This window comes from Pteropus vampyrus, unplaced genomic scaffold, assembly GCF_000151845.1.
Source record: "Pteropus vampyrus isolate Shadow unplaced genomic scaffold, Pvam_2.0 Scaffold1000004321, whole genome shotgun sequence".
In the NCBI taxonomy this organism is placed as follows: domain Eukaryota; kingdom Metazoa; phylum Chordata; class Mammalia; order Chiroptera; family Pteropodidae; genus Pteropus; species Pteropus vampyrus.
Genome location: NW_011918723.1, coordinates 1 through 15,113, shown reverse-complemented (window position 1 = coordinate 15,113; position 15,113 = coordinate 1). Strand labels below are relative to the sequence as shown.

At 37.1% G+C, this 15,113-nt stretch overlaps 1 protein-coding gene across 1 annotated transcript; it reads right to left on the bottom strand.

Moving 5' to 3' along the window:
* Positions 1 to 1,021: 1,021 nt before the first annotated feature.
* On the bottom strand, positions 1,022 to 14,538 carry LOC105311481 (NXPE family member 3-like; the record flags this gene model as incomplete). The annotated part of the gene is made up of 3 exons (XM_011387470.1): positions 1,022 to 1,554; positions 13,866 to 14,078; positions 14,459 to 14,538. Coding segments are annotated over 3 exons (826 nt in total), but the record flags the coding sequence as incomplete, so codon positions are not given.
* Positions 14,539 to 15,113: the final 575 nt, after the last annotated feature.

The window sequence follows — 15,113 nt, the reverse complement described above, 5'->3', positions numbered from 1 at the left end:
TTAGAGATGAAGAGCTTCCCAGACAAAAATAAGCTAAAGGAATTCATCAGCACCAAGCCACTATTACAGAAAATGTTGGCGGGGCTTTTTTAAGAAAAAATAACATGTACCCGAATCATGAATAAAAAATGGTAATAACTACATATCTAGCAATGGCTACCTCAAATGGAAAAGAATTGAGTGCTCTAACCAAAGGATAGGGTAGCTGAATGGATAAGAAAACAAGACCCCTACATATGCTGCCTACAAGAGACTCACTTCAGATGAAAAGACATACACAGACTAAAAGGATGGGGATGTAAAAAGATATTGCTTTGATGGATCTAGAGGGTATTGCGCTGAATAAAATAAGTCAGATAGAGAAAGACAAATACTACGTGATTTCACGTACATGCAGAATCTAAAGAACAAAATAAACAACAATAACAAAAACAGAAACAAACTCACAGATACAGAGAATATTTTGAGGGCTACTAGACAGGAGGAGGGTTGGGGAATGGTGAAAAAGGGTGAAGGGATTAAGAAATACAAATGGATAGTTACAAAATAGTCATTGAGTTATAAAATGCAGCATTAGAAAAATAGTTAACAATATTGTAATAAATATGTAAGGGAGAAGAGGGGTACTAGATTTAATGGTGTGATCACTTGAGCTCTAATCATTATGCTGTACAACTGAAACATATATAATTATTGTATGCCAACTATAATTGGAAAAAAACTCATTCAATTGTACAATGTAAATATGAGCAACTAATTGTCTATTTTATTTCAATAAAGCTGGAGGGGAAAAAAAGAAGGCATGTAAAATATTATTCTGTTTATCTAAAATTACACACACATATATTTGATGCGTATAGAGAGATGTAGGCAAAGATGGTCCTCAAAACATTAATATTGATTAACCTTAGGTGGTAAGTCTTAGGGCAACCACTGTTCTCTGAGTCATTATTAGTCCAGGGTCCCACGATTGCTGCAGTTCTCTTCAATATTCCTATGGCCCCAGAGTCCGCAGAAGCACTCAGGTCGGACAGATGAAGGAGAGGAGAAAGTCCACCTCATTACGGACAATGAGTTGCCCAGGGTGGATGCTGTCAGGCAGCGCCAGGCTGGAGGTCATTTCCCAGGCATCCACAAAGGCCACGCGGAGGTCAGCAAAGGCAGCTTGGAGGAGCCGGTTCATTTGGAGGGTGAACCAGTCACTGCCATACACAGACTTGTAGCCGGTGTTGGCCAGCTTGATGACCACGAGAGTGCGGGGCTCCCGGGCCAGCAGCGCAGCCACAGCTGCCCGGATCCCTGCCAGTCTTCGCACAAAGATGGATGGAGGGAAGGTGGTGAAGTGAGCGCCCAGCCCCAGCACCACCACGGTTTGGGGGCCCCCGGCCAGGCCCCCCAGCTCCCGGACCACAGAGTGCAGGGAGGCCACTGGTGTGCGGCGGGAGCGCAGGGGCCAGCTGTGGGCCCGCCAGTTCAGCACTATGCCCCGATTTGTCTCCACGGCCATCAGAGGCCCTGTCTGATATGGGACATGTAGATCCACCGGCTTCAGGGCTGTGGGGAGATAGAGAGAGAATGCTTAGGGTTAATAGGACTGTGTTCTATCCTCTTGTACAAATGAAAAATCTAGTTTTCATTTCCTAGGACATAAGCCTTCTGTCTCTAAACCCAAATGTTTCCCCACCTTCCCCAAGTTTTCAAGTTTCCCAAAAATCTGGTATCCATCCAAACTCCTATTCAATTTGCTTTTATTTCTCTAAGGCATTTGACTTCCCTATGCTGAGTTACCTCTTCCAAAAACCTTTCTTTCTTGCTTTCTGTAACACTACATTATCCCGTTTTTTCTATCACTCTGGTCATTCTTTGCTCAGTTGTTTGCTTCACATTTTTCTTGCACTCTGTAAACGAGGCAGTCCCTAAAATTCTATCACTATTATCCACATTTTTTACTGTCTTCTTCCTTTTGAGGAATTCATTCACTTCTACCTCTTCAGTTTTTGTCTAAGAACTGATGGCTTCCTGAGCTTCGACTCTACACTTCCACTTGCCAATCAATATTTTCTCTCAGTCCACCATGGCCTCAAACATTTTGTACATTGCCTCAATAAATGAATCTATCATTTCTGCACAAATCTCTCTATGTCCTGAACTTCCCTCTACTGTCCCATGCCAGCAGCTATTGTTTTGGGAGACTTTCCAATGTTTTATAGTTTTTTTCTTAGCTCTCCAGGGGGAAGCCTTTAATCTACTTGGTGCCTTTCTGTGTTTTAATCCAAAGTCAAATAATTCACCAGGTCCTATTCATTATTCATTTTTAAGGCTTCCTATGTCCGATTCTTGCATCCAACTTTTAGTTTAAGCTCTTAAGAACTCTTAGCTACATTTATCTAACAATATTTTACATGTAAAAATTGGCACTGTTCTGGGTACTTTTGAATACAACGGTGGAAAACAGACAGACATCCTTGCTCTCATGGAGCTCACTGTCCCTTGGGAGAGAAAGAGACTTCCTGACATAGAAGGGAGGTTAGAAATTTTGAGCAACTAAAAGGAGGTTGGTGCTTCTGGAGCATAATGAGTGCCATGGAATGAGGTTAGAGATGTAGACAAGGCCCGGTCATGTAGTTCCTTATGGATCATGGTAATAATTTTGATTTTTGTCTCAAGAGAAATTAGAGCCCACTGAAGGTGAGTATCATGATCCAATTTACATTTTAAAAAGCTCATGCTTGTTACTGTATGGAAACCTGGGGTGGAGGCAGAAGTACTAAGAAGTGAAATAGGAGCCCAGTTTAAAAAACTTTGTGATAAGCTTAGCAATGGTCAAGGATGGGGAGAAGTAAGAGATAGAGGCAAGAGAGTGGGTTCCACATATATATTTTTTTTCTTTTAGTAGATAATTTTTTTGCCAGATTTATTGAAATATAATTAACAAATAAAAATTGCCTATATTTAAGGTGTACAACAGGATGGTTTAAGATGATTACTACAATTAAACTAATTAACATATTTATTACTTAGAGTTACCTTTTGTGTGTGGGGAGTGAGAACACTTATTAAGATCTACCTTTCTACAAATTTCAAACATACAATACAGAATTATTAACTTCAGTCACCATGCTGTACATTAGATCTCTAGAATTTATTCATCCCGAATAACTGAAACAGATGTATTTTTGATGTAGAGGAGACAGGATTAGATAATTAATTGGATACTAGCATCAAAGAACAGGATATATCAGTGAGTCCCAGGTTCCTGGTTTTAGCAATTGGCAGACAATGGCACTTACTGTGATTTAGGAAGTCTGGATTATATTTTAGTGATTGGGGAAGGGGGATGATGATCCAGAAGTTAGTGCTGTATTGAATTTTTGGATGCTTGAGAGACATCGACATGGAGATATAAAATTGGCAGCTGGAGTTCAGAAGAGAAGTTTGAGCCAGAAAGATAAATTAAATTCACTGTAATTATGTATGGCATCAGAGCCACAGGAATGGGCAAGATCACTTAGGAAGATGACAAGGGGAAAAGAAGAGTATCCAATAATAACTTCAAAAAACTTTATTATTTAGAGGATGAGTAGAGAAGGAGAAGACTGAGAAGAAAAGACCAGAAAAGTAAGAAGAAATTAAATACAAGTAGTTATATAATAAAGTCAATAAAATAAAGTATTTATATTTGAATGACTTGGAATTCTCATTTATTCGATTAAGACAAAAATCCAAACTAAACCACATAGGCTGTTGAAGCTATGAGGAAATAGGTACCCTTATTCATTGCCATTGGACATATGAGATGGGGGTTTGGGGCAAGATCAAACAAATCTACTTTGTATTTACTATTTGAAACATACAACTACTCGGAGACTATCCTCTAGGACCACTTGAACAAATACTAAATACCATATGATGAGATTATTCACAGTGGCATTATTCATAATAGCAAAAACTTGAAAAGGACCAGGTGTCCAGAAATAAGGGACATTCATACAGTGAGTCTTGTACAGCAGTAAAACAAAACAAAACAAAAAAAGTACGGATAAAGAGATAAATCCCAAATATACTAAGTGGGAAAAAAGGAACAGAATATTCTATGCAATATGTCATCATTTGCTAACGGTGCACTGTGAGATTTGGCCCAAAGACCCTGATGAAGACAACTGAAAACAGTCATTTAAAAGCTTTAAAAAATTATCATGAGAAGAGAAGAATAGAACTGGAGATCAAAGAAATAGATTAGGGCTGATTTTAAAGTAGGAGTATATGTGAGTAAAGACAGCAGAGACATGAAACTGCTTTTGCCATTCTCAAGCAGTGGAATGGCATGGGTCAAAGTCCTTTGGCAATCAGTTTCTGCTTTTGGCTGACCTGGGATCATTTACCAATCCACGGAAGTTCACTGAAAAGGCAGATACGTATTTTTTGGCGGTTTTATAGGCTGGCGCAGTAGGGGTTGGAACTTAGCATCCACCAAGCAGGAGACTCTAGAGTAACATTCCCTGTACTGGGCTAGAAACTGAAGAACTTTCACTCTGGATGTTGGTGTGTACTGCACTTTCAGGGATTATTTAGATGACTCAAAAACTTCAAACCTTGTTCCTGAAATGTAAGCACTTTCGGATGTCTGCCGGAATAAAAACTCTTATTCAGAATAAGATAACATTGCCTTAGATCTTACATTATTAGCAAAAGCATTTTGTCAAATAAAACATCCAGAAAACAATCAAATATCACACTACATGAGATGAAGCAAAACAAAACAAGCCAAAGGCAAATAGAGACAATAGACGACAGAACAAAGCCTATGGGAACTCCAGATACTGGAATATCAGACACAAATTGTAAAGCAACTGTGCTTATTATGTTCAAGGAAATAAAAGTCTACTTTGAAAATCTCAGCAATGAACCAGAAACTGTAAAAGAGATATCGGAGATCTGAAAAAGAATCATCTAGAAATTATGGAAGTAAAAAATACAGTAAAATTTAGAACCAATGGTTGGGTTTAATAGCAGATTGGACACAACTGAATAGAAAAGTAGTGAGTTGATACACAAATTGGAAAGACCCAGAATAAACGAAGAGGGAAAAAGATGAAAAGCACAGAAGAGAGGGGAGATACAGAGATTAAAGTGAAAAAAAAATAGAATACAATTTAATTGGCATGCCAGAGAAAAGGAGGAAAGATAAGAGGTAATATTTGAAGAGCTAAGGGCTGAGAATTTCCCAGAAACAATAAAAAAAATAATAAAGGTCACCAATCTACTGTTTCAAAGATTTCAACAAAGCCAAAGTAGAATTTGTTGAAAAATCCATGTCTAATCACATTTGACTGAAAATATATAAAAAAATCAAATGAAAAATAAGAGAAGACAAAAATTACCAATACTAGGAATGAAATAGAGGCTATCGCTACATACCACAGACATCAAAAGTATAAAGGAACATTACAAACAACTCTGTACACACAAAGTTGACATCTTAGATGAAATGGACCAACTTATTGAAAAGCACAAACTACGACAACTCACCTAATATGTAATAGATAATTTGAATAGCATTATAACCTTAAGAGAAATGTAAATAACTTAACCAAATGAAATGTGTGTGCCTTATTTGAATCTTAATTCAAACAAATCTAGTAGAAAAAGATATACCATGCAAAGAGTAACCAAAGAAAGCTGATTTAGACCGTAAGGCAACATCATTTCTAGAAATAAGAAAGGTTTCATCATAATGGTAAAAAGTTTAATTTGCCGGGAATCTGTAATAACTCTAAAAAGATATGCATCTGATATAGCATTAAATAAGTAAAGCAAATTTCAAAATACACACAGAGAAAAAACAAAAATTCACAATCATTCTGGGAGATTTTTATACATATCTCTCAGTAATTGGTAATATAAGTTGACAAAAAATTAGTAACGATGTAAAAATTAGAGCAATATGTTTTAAAACATAGTCCTATTTAGACAATAAAGCTATCAATTGCAGAATTATGTGGAACATTTACAAAATTGATTTCATACTGGGCCAAAACCTGAGTATTATCAAATCTCAAAATATTTAAAAATTTTAAAATATATCCTCTAGTCACAATGCAATTATATTAAAAATCAGTAACTAAAATAGTATTACCAGAAAAATATATCATGTTTTAATATCTCAGTTGAAACCTGATTGAATTATAGATTCAATATAATCACAAAAGAAATTTATTTATTTTTTCTTTTTTTGCAATTCCACAAGTTGATTAAGAGTCATGTGGAAGCACAAAGGACCAAAAGACTACCAAGGCCTTTTCAAAAGAGAACAAAAATGTAGGTCTTGTCCACTAGAAATCCAGAATTATTACAACACTATGGTAATGAAGACTGGGTGGTGGTGGTGCTGGTTTAGACAAATAGATTCACTAAAGAGAATAGTCCCCAAACAGATGGACATATGGGCATCTGATTTATGATGAAGAATGGGGAAAGGATGAACTTCTCAGTCAATGGTGCCCAAAATATCCAAAACTTATTTTTTAAAAAGGTGTTCCCTCATAACTAATCAGAGAAATTCAAATGAAAACCACATGAGCCACTACTACACACTCATAAATTTTGCCAGATATTAAAAAATGATAAGCAAGAATGTGGAACGACAAGAACTGCTGGTGAAAGAGTAAACTGGTAAAACCGCTTCTTAAAAATTGGCAGAATCCAAAAAGTCTTAAAGATACATCTACTCTGATCAGCAGAACTACCGCCAGGTGACATCTTATAGAAACACATGCTCCTGTGGACTGTAAAATTACACATACGAGAACATTTATAGTAGCATTTTTCGTGATAGTTCTGTTAACGGTAGAATGTAAAAATATAGTGTGATATAATCATACAATTACATACCATGTAACAGTGAAAATAGATGCACTACAACTACATGAAAGAATATGAATGAATCTTAAATACATAATATTGAGCAAAAGAAACCAGACACTACAGAATTCATAGCACATGTTTTCATTTATGTGAAGCTAAAAATCAGGCAAAATTCACATATATTGTTTAGGAATGCCTAATAAATTGGCAAAACTATCGAGAAAAACAAGAGCATAAATATTATAAAAGTTAGAATAATGAGTACCTCTAGAATAATAAGAGAGAGAAGGAGTATAACTCCAGGGAGACATAGTATCAAGAGGGCTTCTGGAGTGAGGGTTGTGTTCTCTTCTTGTTTTGGGTGGAAGTCATATGGATGATCACTTTATGACGATTTGTTTTATGTGCTTAACTGTTTTATGCACTTTCTCTGTTTTGTAATAATTTATAATAAAATTTTAAATAAAATTATGCACATCCACTGATGTATATACATGCATATATATATAAACTTAAAGTCTATGATGATGACACCCTGAACATTCCCGATCTCGCCTGATCTCGGAAGCTAAGCAGGGTTGAGCTGGTTAGTACTTGGATGGGAGACATGTAGGAAGACCTGGTGCTGTAGGTGTAAAAAATAAATATAAATAAATAAATAAATAAATAAATAAATAAATAAATAAATAAATAAACTTAAATCCTTATATTTATAAAAAGAAAGTATCTGATGGATAAATAAGAAATCAACAAAATAGTTTTCTATAGTTGGAAAGGGAATGGTGTTTGAGGGGCAGGTATAGAAATAAAACTTCTCTTTGCATAATTTTTTATATAGTTTTGACTCATGTACAAACAATACATATTCAAAAATTAAATCTGAAAAGGGAAATTCCTGAAATTGGGAAAATAATGAAAAAAAAAACAACAAACCCTAAATATTTATCAAATAGATGACAACCACACAGAGAAAGACTTCAATTTGTGGCTATGTCTCTTAAGACTTTTCAATCTATCAGCTCCCCATCCTCAATCTGATTTTTTTTTTCCAATTGCAATTATCTGTTAAAGAAACCAGGTTGTTTTCCCAGCCATTTGGTTACATAGGAAAGATAGGATAAAGACTTAACTCTTTCCCTTTACTTATCAGTTTTTAAAATAACAAGTTGGTTGCCTAAAGTTCTCTAACATATTATTATTATAAATCTGTAGATTTAAATATGTCTGTTATATTTCAATTCACTGTAGTTTTTGTCTTTGTTGATGGTCAAATGTCTTTTTTTTCATCCAGTGGAAGCCTCTTTAAGTTGGCTTCTGAATCCTTTTGACACAACCCTGGTTATCTACAAAGGATCTTTAATTTTATTCAGTGCTTTTATTATTATTTGTAATAGTGGTATTGTTCCTTTGAAATTACTTTTTTTAAATATGATAGGATACAGCAAGTAACTGCGTTATATTGTTAGATTCTCAGTGTAAGAGAAATGAAATATAAATATAAATGCAATTAAGAAAATAAAATACTAATTCTAAAATAAATTTGAAATATAAATATGAACTCACGATTTTTACTCTATCATCTATTAATCATATACCAACATCTTCTTCTGTCTCTTGAATGGCCTAGAAACAATGTTATCCCAACAATAATGAGTTCTCACAGTGCCTAGATATTCTTTCTAATTTCCAATAAATTCTTGGAGAATCAACAAATTTCAGGTCTGAGGCAGAATGGTACAAAGTAAACCTGGCATACCTCATGCCAGAAATCAAGGAAGCTTTCTCATTTTGGAGGTATGTCAAAAGGACTCAGGAGCCACTCCAGTAGAGATTGTGAAAATTTGAATATTAGACAAAATCATGAAAGAAAGTAACTAGAGAAAATAATGGTTTTAAAATAAAATATTGTCCAATCACATCAAATCTATAAAAATCCATGTATCTATAATGATACTAAAATAAAAAGAAAGAAATAGTCCTTTGTCGCCATCTTAAACCAGCTCTTTTCTTTGTAAATTGGCAATTAAACATAAAAATAGTTTAACGTTTTCTTGCCTTTCCAGGAGAAGCTTTCTTTCAAATTCGCCTATTATTAGCTCCAGTTAATGAGAGAAAGCATTATTTTTACAAAAGAAGGCTAGCCGATACGTGTAGAAAGAACAATAGAGTTAGAAAACCACCCTTTTATAACACATAAAATGATGGATAATAGGCAATAATTATCAGTTGTGTTAAAATCATTAGAAAAATGGTTAACGAAGATTTCTGGAATTCATACAATGCCAAAATAACACCGCTAGATTCCTTTCTGGCCCCAAGGGAAAAACTAACTACTGCGGAGGAATCAGTCTTTATCCTTTTATCCAGTGGTCACTCTATCATCACTGACTGTAAATAATCAGATCCTGTGCATCCCCTGATATGCTGCAAAGAGAATTTGCAACATTTATGCAAATGCTTGAGTTCAATCTAGCCTTGAACTCTCAATTCCAGTTTATTGGAAATGCGAGAAATAGGGGACAAACTGTATTGTCACCATAAGGAAGCAATCAGAAATATCCAGAAGGCGAAACATTTGACAGGACAATGGGCCTTGACTTTTTCATACAGAAGGGTGAAGAAAAGAAATGATTAGTCTGGATTTAAAGATCAAAGACAAAACAACCAGGTCCTGGAATGGATCTGTGCTTTGAAAAAATAATTGTATAGACTTTTGAAGGGCAATGGAGGACATTTGATTATGAACTAGATATTAGACTTATGGAATTATTATTCGTTTTGTTAGTCGTGATAATCTTATTTGAGTTATGCATAAAGTATCCCGTTTTTCAAAGATTTATGCTGGAATATTTGACAGTAGAATGTCACGATGTGTGTAATTGATTCAAATACTTAAGAATATGAAAGTAAGAAGTAACGTGTGTATATGCTGATGGGAATGTGATGGAAATCATGCTGTTGAGAGGGAAGATTCTTTAGGAGGGAGGGGAAAATTGGTAGAGAGATGTCCTTGAATAGGCAAAAGGGCATGAGACCTAGAGCAGAAGTGGAAGGATCAGTCATAGGTAGGAGTACGGAAAGTTCATTTTCAAAAACAGGTGAGAATACAGAGAACACAGATGTTGGTAGGAGAGGAAATGTAGTGGTGACAGTCTGGAATTTCACTTCTGATTGCTTTGTTTTGTTCAAGAAAATAGGTAAGGTCAACAGCTGAGATTGAGATGAAGAAGGTTTCAAGAAAGGAGAAGCTGTGAAGCCATCAGCAAGGACAGTGGTTTAGTGGTCCTAGGGCAGTGGCTCTCAAATTTCAGTGCCCGTCAGAATCACCTGGAGGCTTGTTGAAACACAGACTGAGCACCTCCCCAGAATTTCTGATTCAGTAGTTCTGGGATGGGGCCTGAGAAGTTGCATTTCTAACAAGCTCCCAGGTGATGCTGATGCAGCTAGTCTGGGGGCCACATTTTGAAAATCACTGTGCTTTTATACAACTATAGTGCCCCCTAGAGGTTAGTGGTCATGCATTTCAATGAGAACAGTTATGGTGGAATGTTTTTCTCCAGATAAGTTCAGCTGCACAGGAATAGCTGAAAAAGAGGCAGAGAGTTGAATGAACCAGAGATTATGACAAGATCATCACAGATTTAGCTCCTTTTTACCATTCTGGACTTGGTTCAACAGCACCTTCCCTGACCATTTAATCTATCTTCCTCTTCCTCACCATCTTCTACTTAAACAGTATTTTTTTTTTCTCACAGAACTTTTTATTATCTGGGATTGTATCTATATTTGTTGTGTTGTTCGTTTTTGAGTGTTTCTGCTAGAGTTTATGCATAGTAAAAGAGGAATATTGATATTTTTGTTGTTGTTTACTGCTATGTTCCTAAAACCTAGAACAGTACCTGGATGTCATAGGTGCTCAATAAATATTTATTGATAAAAAACAAGAAAGGAAAAAAGGAAGGAAGGGGAAGAGAGAGAGGAAAAACAAATTACCACAAAAGAAACTAAATCATGGTATTAGTTTTGACTATAAAGAGAAAAATATTTACATAATTATAAAAACATAAACACAGTTCGTTAAAATTAATATAAATACATTGGTAAGATGAGAAGGGGAGGCTAGTTGCTCACCACCCCATTTCTTTTTCCTGAAGATTATGTTTTTCAAATCTCCTGTTTGGAGACTGGGTTATGGTCATTGATCTTGGGCAGTAAAGATGTACGCCGCTTCCATGTCTGGACATAAAACATCCCATACAATTCTCCATTCTCTCTCTCTCTCTCTCTCTCTCTCTCTCTCTCTCTCTCTCTCTCTCTCTCTGTGTGTGTGTGTCTGGCCTCTGGAAGGCGCTAGAGGACAATGGAGACATAAGATGAAAGAAACGTGGGTTCCAGAGTCACAGCTTTGAGGACAACAGTGTGGAGGCCTGCTCCCAAACACTGGACTTTGGGTGAGTTCAGAATAAATTTTTATTGTGTCGAGCCACTGAAATTCTAAGGCTATTTTTATTATGGCAAAAATGTCAAAAATGGATTCATTAGGAATTATTAGTGTATCGGACAGGGTCCAATCAGAAGAAAGAAATCACACATTAGTCTGAACATGGAAAATTAATATAAGGAATGATCAACTATAATAGAGAAAAGAGAATTCTAAAGAATACTACCATGATGAGGGAGAGAATCTGAATTCTGGAATAATTCTTCAGTTTACTAATTTGCTTTAAAGTGGTATTCATTTTGTTATTTATTCCACCTATAGAGTGTTTTTAAATAAATATTTCCATTTGCAAGATATCTAATCGGTTCTTTGTAATACATAAGAATTCAAAATAACATATACATCAATTAAAATAAAATTGACTCCAGGAGGGATCCGAGCTTCCACTCCAACCTGGAGGCAAAACGGCAGAAAAAGTGAAGAAATGCTAGTTGGCATTGTGCTTGACAGCCCTTAGTGTCAGTAGTGTGAAGTGTGGAGCTGAACTTGCACATTCACCCAGTGGCAACAAGGCCATGGAGTTGGTGCTCTATTTTCACTGGGGTGGCATCAACAGGGCCCGGAAGGTAGCTATATACACACACCACCTGTACCTTCATGCTACACCTAAACACAGTGTGTGCTAAAAAGAACAAAGGTAAAATAAGACCCAGAGTCTCACAACATAATACCCAAAATGTTCAGTAAACAAGAGAAAATCATTCATCATACCAACAACCACGGCAATCACAAACTTGAATGAGAAAAGACAATCATCAGGTGCCAACACTAAGATTACTCAGATGCTGGAATTATCCGATAAGGATTTTTTAAACAGCCATTACAAAAATTGCTTGAATGAGCCATTATAAACATTATATACCTATTAGTATAGCTAAAATTTAAAAGAATTTAGAACAACTAGAAGTCCTATCCAGTGATGGTAGGAATATAAAATGGTATAGCTAGTTAGGAGAACAGTATGACAGTTTCTTAAAAAGTTAAACAAATACCGACCATATGATCTAGCCATTCTACTTTAAGGTATTTTATTTACTCAAGAGAAATGAAAGCATATACCCTAAAAAGACTTATGTACAAATATTCGTAGTGACTCTATAGCTAAAAATTGGAAACAACCCACATGTCCATTGACAGATGAATGGATAAACAAACAATGGTATAAACAGCAATAAATAGGGAATGAACTATTGCCACATTTAGAAATATAGTTGAATCTCAATATAATTATGTTGAGTGAAAGGAGCCACACACGAAAAAGAATACACATGGCTCCATTTATATATAAGTTTTAGCTAATGCAAACTAAGCTAAAAAGACAGATAGCTGATGTGTGGTGGCCTGGGGAGGGAGATGGGTAAAAGGGAGGGATTAGCAAGGGCCACCAGAAAAGCTTTCTGGGTGGTAGATATGTTAATTATCTCATTTGTAGAGATTGTTTTCCTGATGTTCATATATGTTATAATTTATCATATTGCAGACTTTAAATATGTGCTGTTTATGATTTGTCAGTTACACCTCAATAAACTGTTTAAAATAAAGGGGAACCTCAAATTAAGCCGAGTAATTGAGAGTGACAATATGGCAAATTTCTAAACTTTGCAGGAAGACGGGAATGTATCTGCACTATCCATCTGAGGTTGGGGGTAATATGTGGACTGTCCTCAAAAACATGGCAGGAGAGTGCCACAATTAGCCTATTGCTAATTTTATAGTCAAGTTCACAGAGTGAGCCCATTCCAACAGGCATTCAGGCTAGCTTCCCTGTTCTACCTTCCTACTCCTCAGGTATCTTCAAGACTTATAATAACTTTGTACTAGGCACTGGCTGCATGGACATAATTTTATTTAAAGTAATCACTATAGATGCTAAGTGTTTTTCTTTTCTAAATGGGAGGTTATTAACAAGTCCTGTGATAATTTTGTTTTCTATTAATCTTGACTGTTTAGAAAAATGGTACACATGGAAGATTTGGGATTGGATTAATTTAACTTTGGAAGGGCTGAGAAAATGACACACAATCAGCAGAACTCACTCAGGTTTTAGGTGCTAAGAGAACCACAACTCTACCAGGACACAGCAGCAAGGCAAAGAGACAGGGGGAGGGGAAAGGGGAGGAGAAAGAAATTGAGGTGAGTGGGGGACAAAAGCTTGAACTTTGTCTTTCACATGTTAATTTAACTTAAAGATTAAATCAGGATTTTATTTAGAAATTAAATGGGGGAATGTTTTTGTATTATCAGAAATTATATTATATGAAAGATTTTTTATAATGCTGTCATCTCATAACTTCTGATAAACTAAATTGGAAAGGAAGCTTGGTGGTAATAATTACATCCTCTGAGCTCTGATTCTCTTGCTCACTTGCCCTTGGAAAATTCTCAACGTACTGCCCCAACCTCTCCAACAAAGGAATCTTATCTCTCAAAGCACCGCCCTGTTCGCCTCTTCCTTCATGAGACTCCAGGTATCCTGCCCTCTCCCCTCACCGCCACTCACAGGGCACAGTGTGCAGCAGATACTCCCACCACTGCCGAAGCGTGGAGTCTCCCATCATGTGGACAATGCGGCCAGCCAGGCAGCCCAGGATGTTATCCACAGTAGAGAAGGAGCGGCTAGAGCAGGACAGCGAGTGCCACACGTCTCGGTGGTAGAAGCCAGAGGGCTTTACAGACGGGAGCCCAGGACGGCATGGGCGTCGTGGGAGCAGAGCTATAAGAAAGGGAAAAATAGAACAGAGCTAACATTTATAAATTACAAAATGCCAGGCACTCTTCTATGCGCTTTACATGCATTATTTCATTTACTCTTTTACAAAAATCCATGAAGTACTAGTCTTATCTCCATTTACAAGTGGAGACACCGAGGCCCTGAATTGTTTAAGCAATTTACCTGTGATCAAGAATAGTGACTGGCAGAGATAACATTTTAAACCAAGAAGTCTGACTTGACAGCCCATATTATTAACCACTATGCTATACTGCCCTGGCAGTGGGGCTGGGGCTAAATTCCCAGTCAAGGAATAAAAGGAATAAAATCCTTCTAAGTCTATTAGCTCACCCCGACCCCCAGTATATGCCAGCCCCACTCACCCAGGCTGCTGTTCTCTAGGGCTCCCATTCTGATCTGGATTGGAGAAATGCCCTGAGGGAGCACCTTGTCTGTCACTTTCCTGGGGAAACACTAAGAGTGAACTTGAGGGAAGATGACCAGGTGAAGGCTGGAGTCCAGTATGAGCATATGATGTTTGATTTGTAATTTCTAATCTGCCTAAATCCAAAAAGAGTTTGAGGTATTTATAATACAATTAGCACATTTATAATTTGAGGCGAATACAATAAAGAGTCAGGGGAGTGGTTCCATAGTGAAGTGGTTAGCACGTCTGCTTTGCACACAGAAGGTCCTGGGTTTGCACCGCAGGTGGAGCCACAGACCATACCCCTGGTGGGCCAGCCTCCTCCTCCCCACCCCCCACTCCCCCATCCCGCCGCCCCCCTCCCCCCACCCTCCATCCCGCCGCCCCCCCTACCCCCCACCTCTCGCAGTGCGCCGAGTGCACCTAGGGAGTGCCTGGCACCAGGCCCGGGTGCACGCCACGATTGTGTGGGAGGGGACGCCCCACCTGCAGAGATCCAGTTTCTTAATGGGAAACAGCAACATCCATGAGTCAGGGTGGAAGCGGAGGAACGGGGGAATTAGAAAAAAAAGTCAGGAAAATGATGAAAGGAGAAATCTTGTCAAGAACCT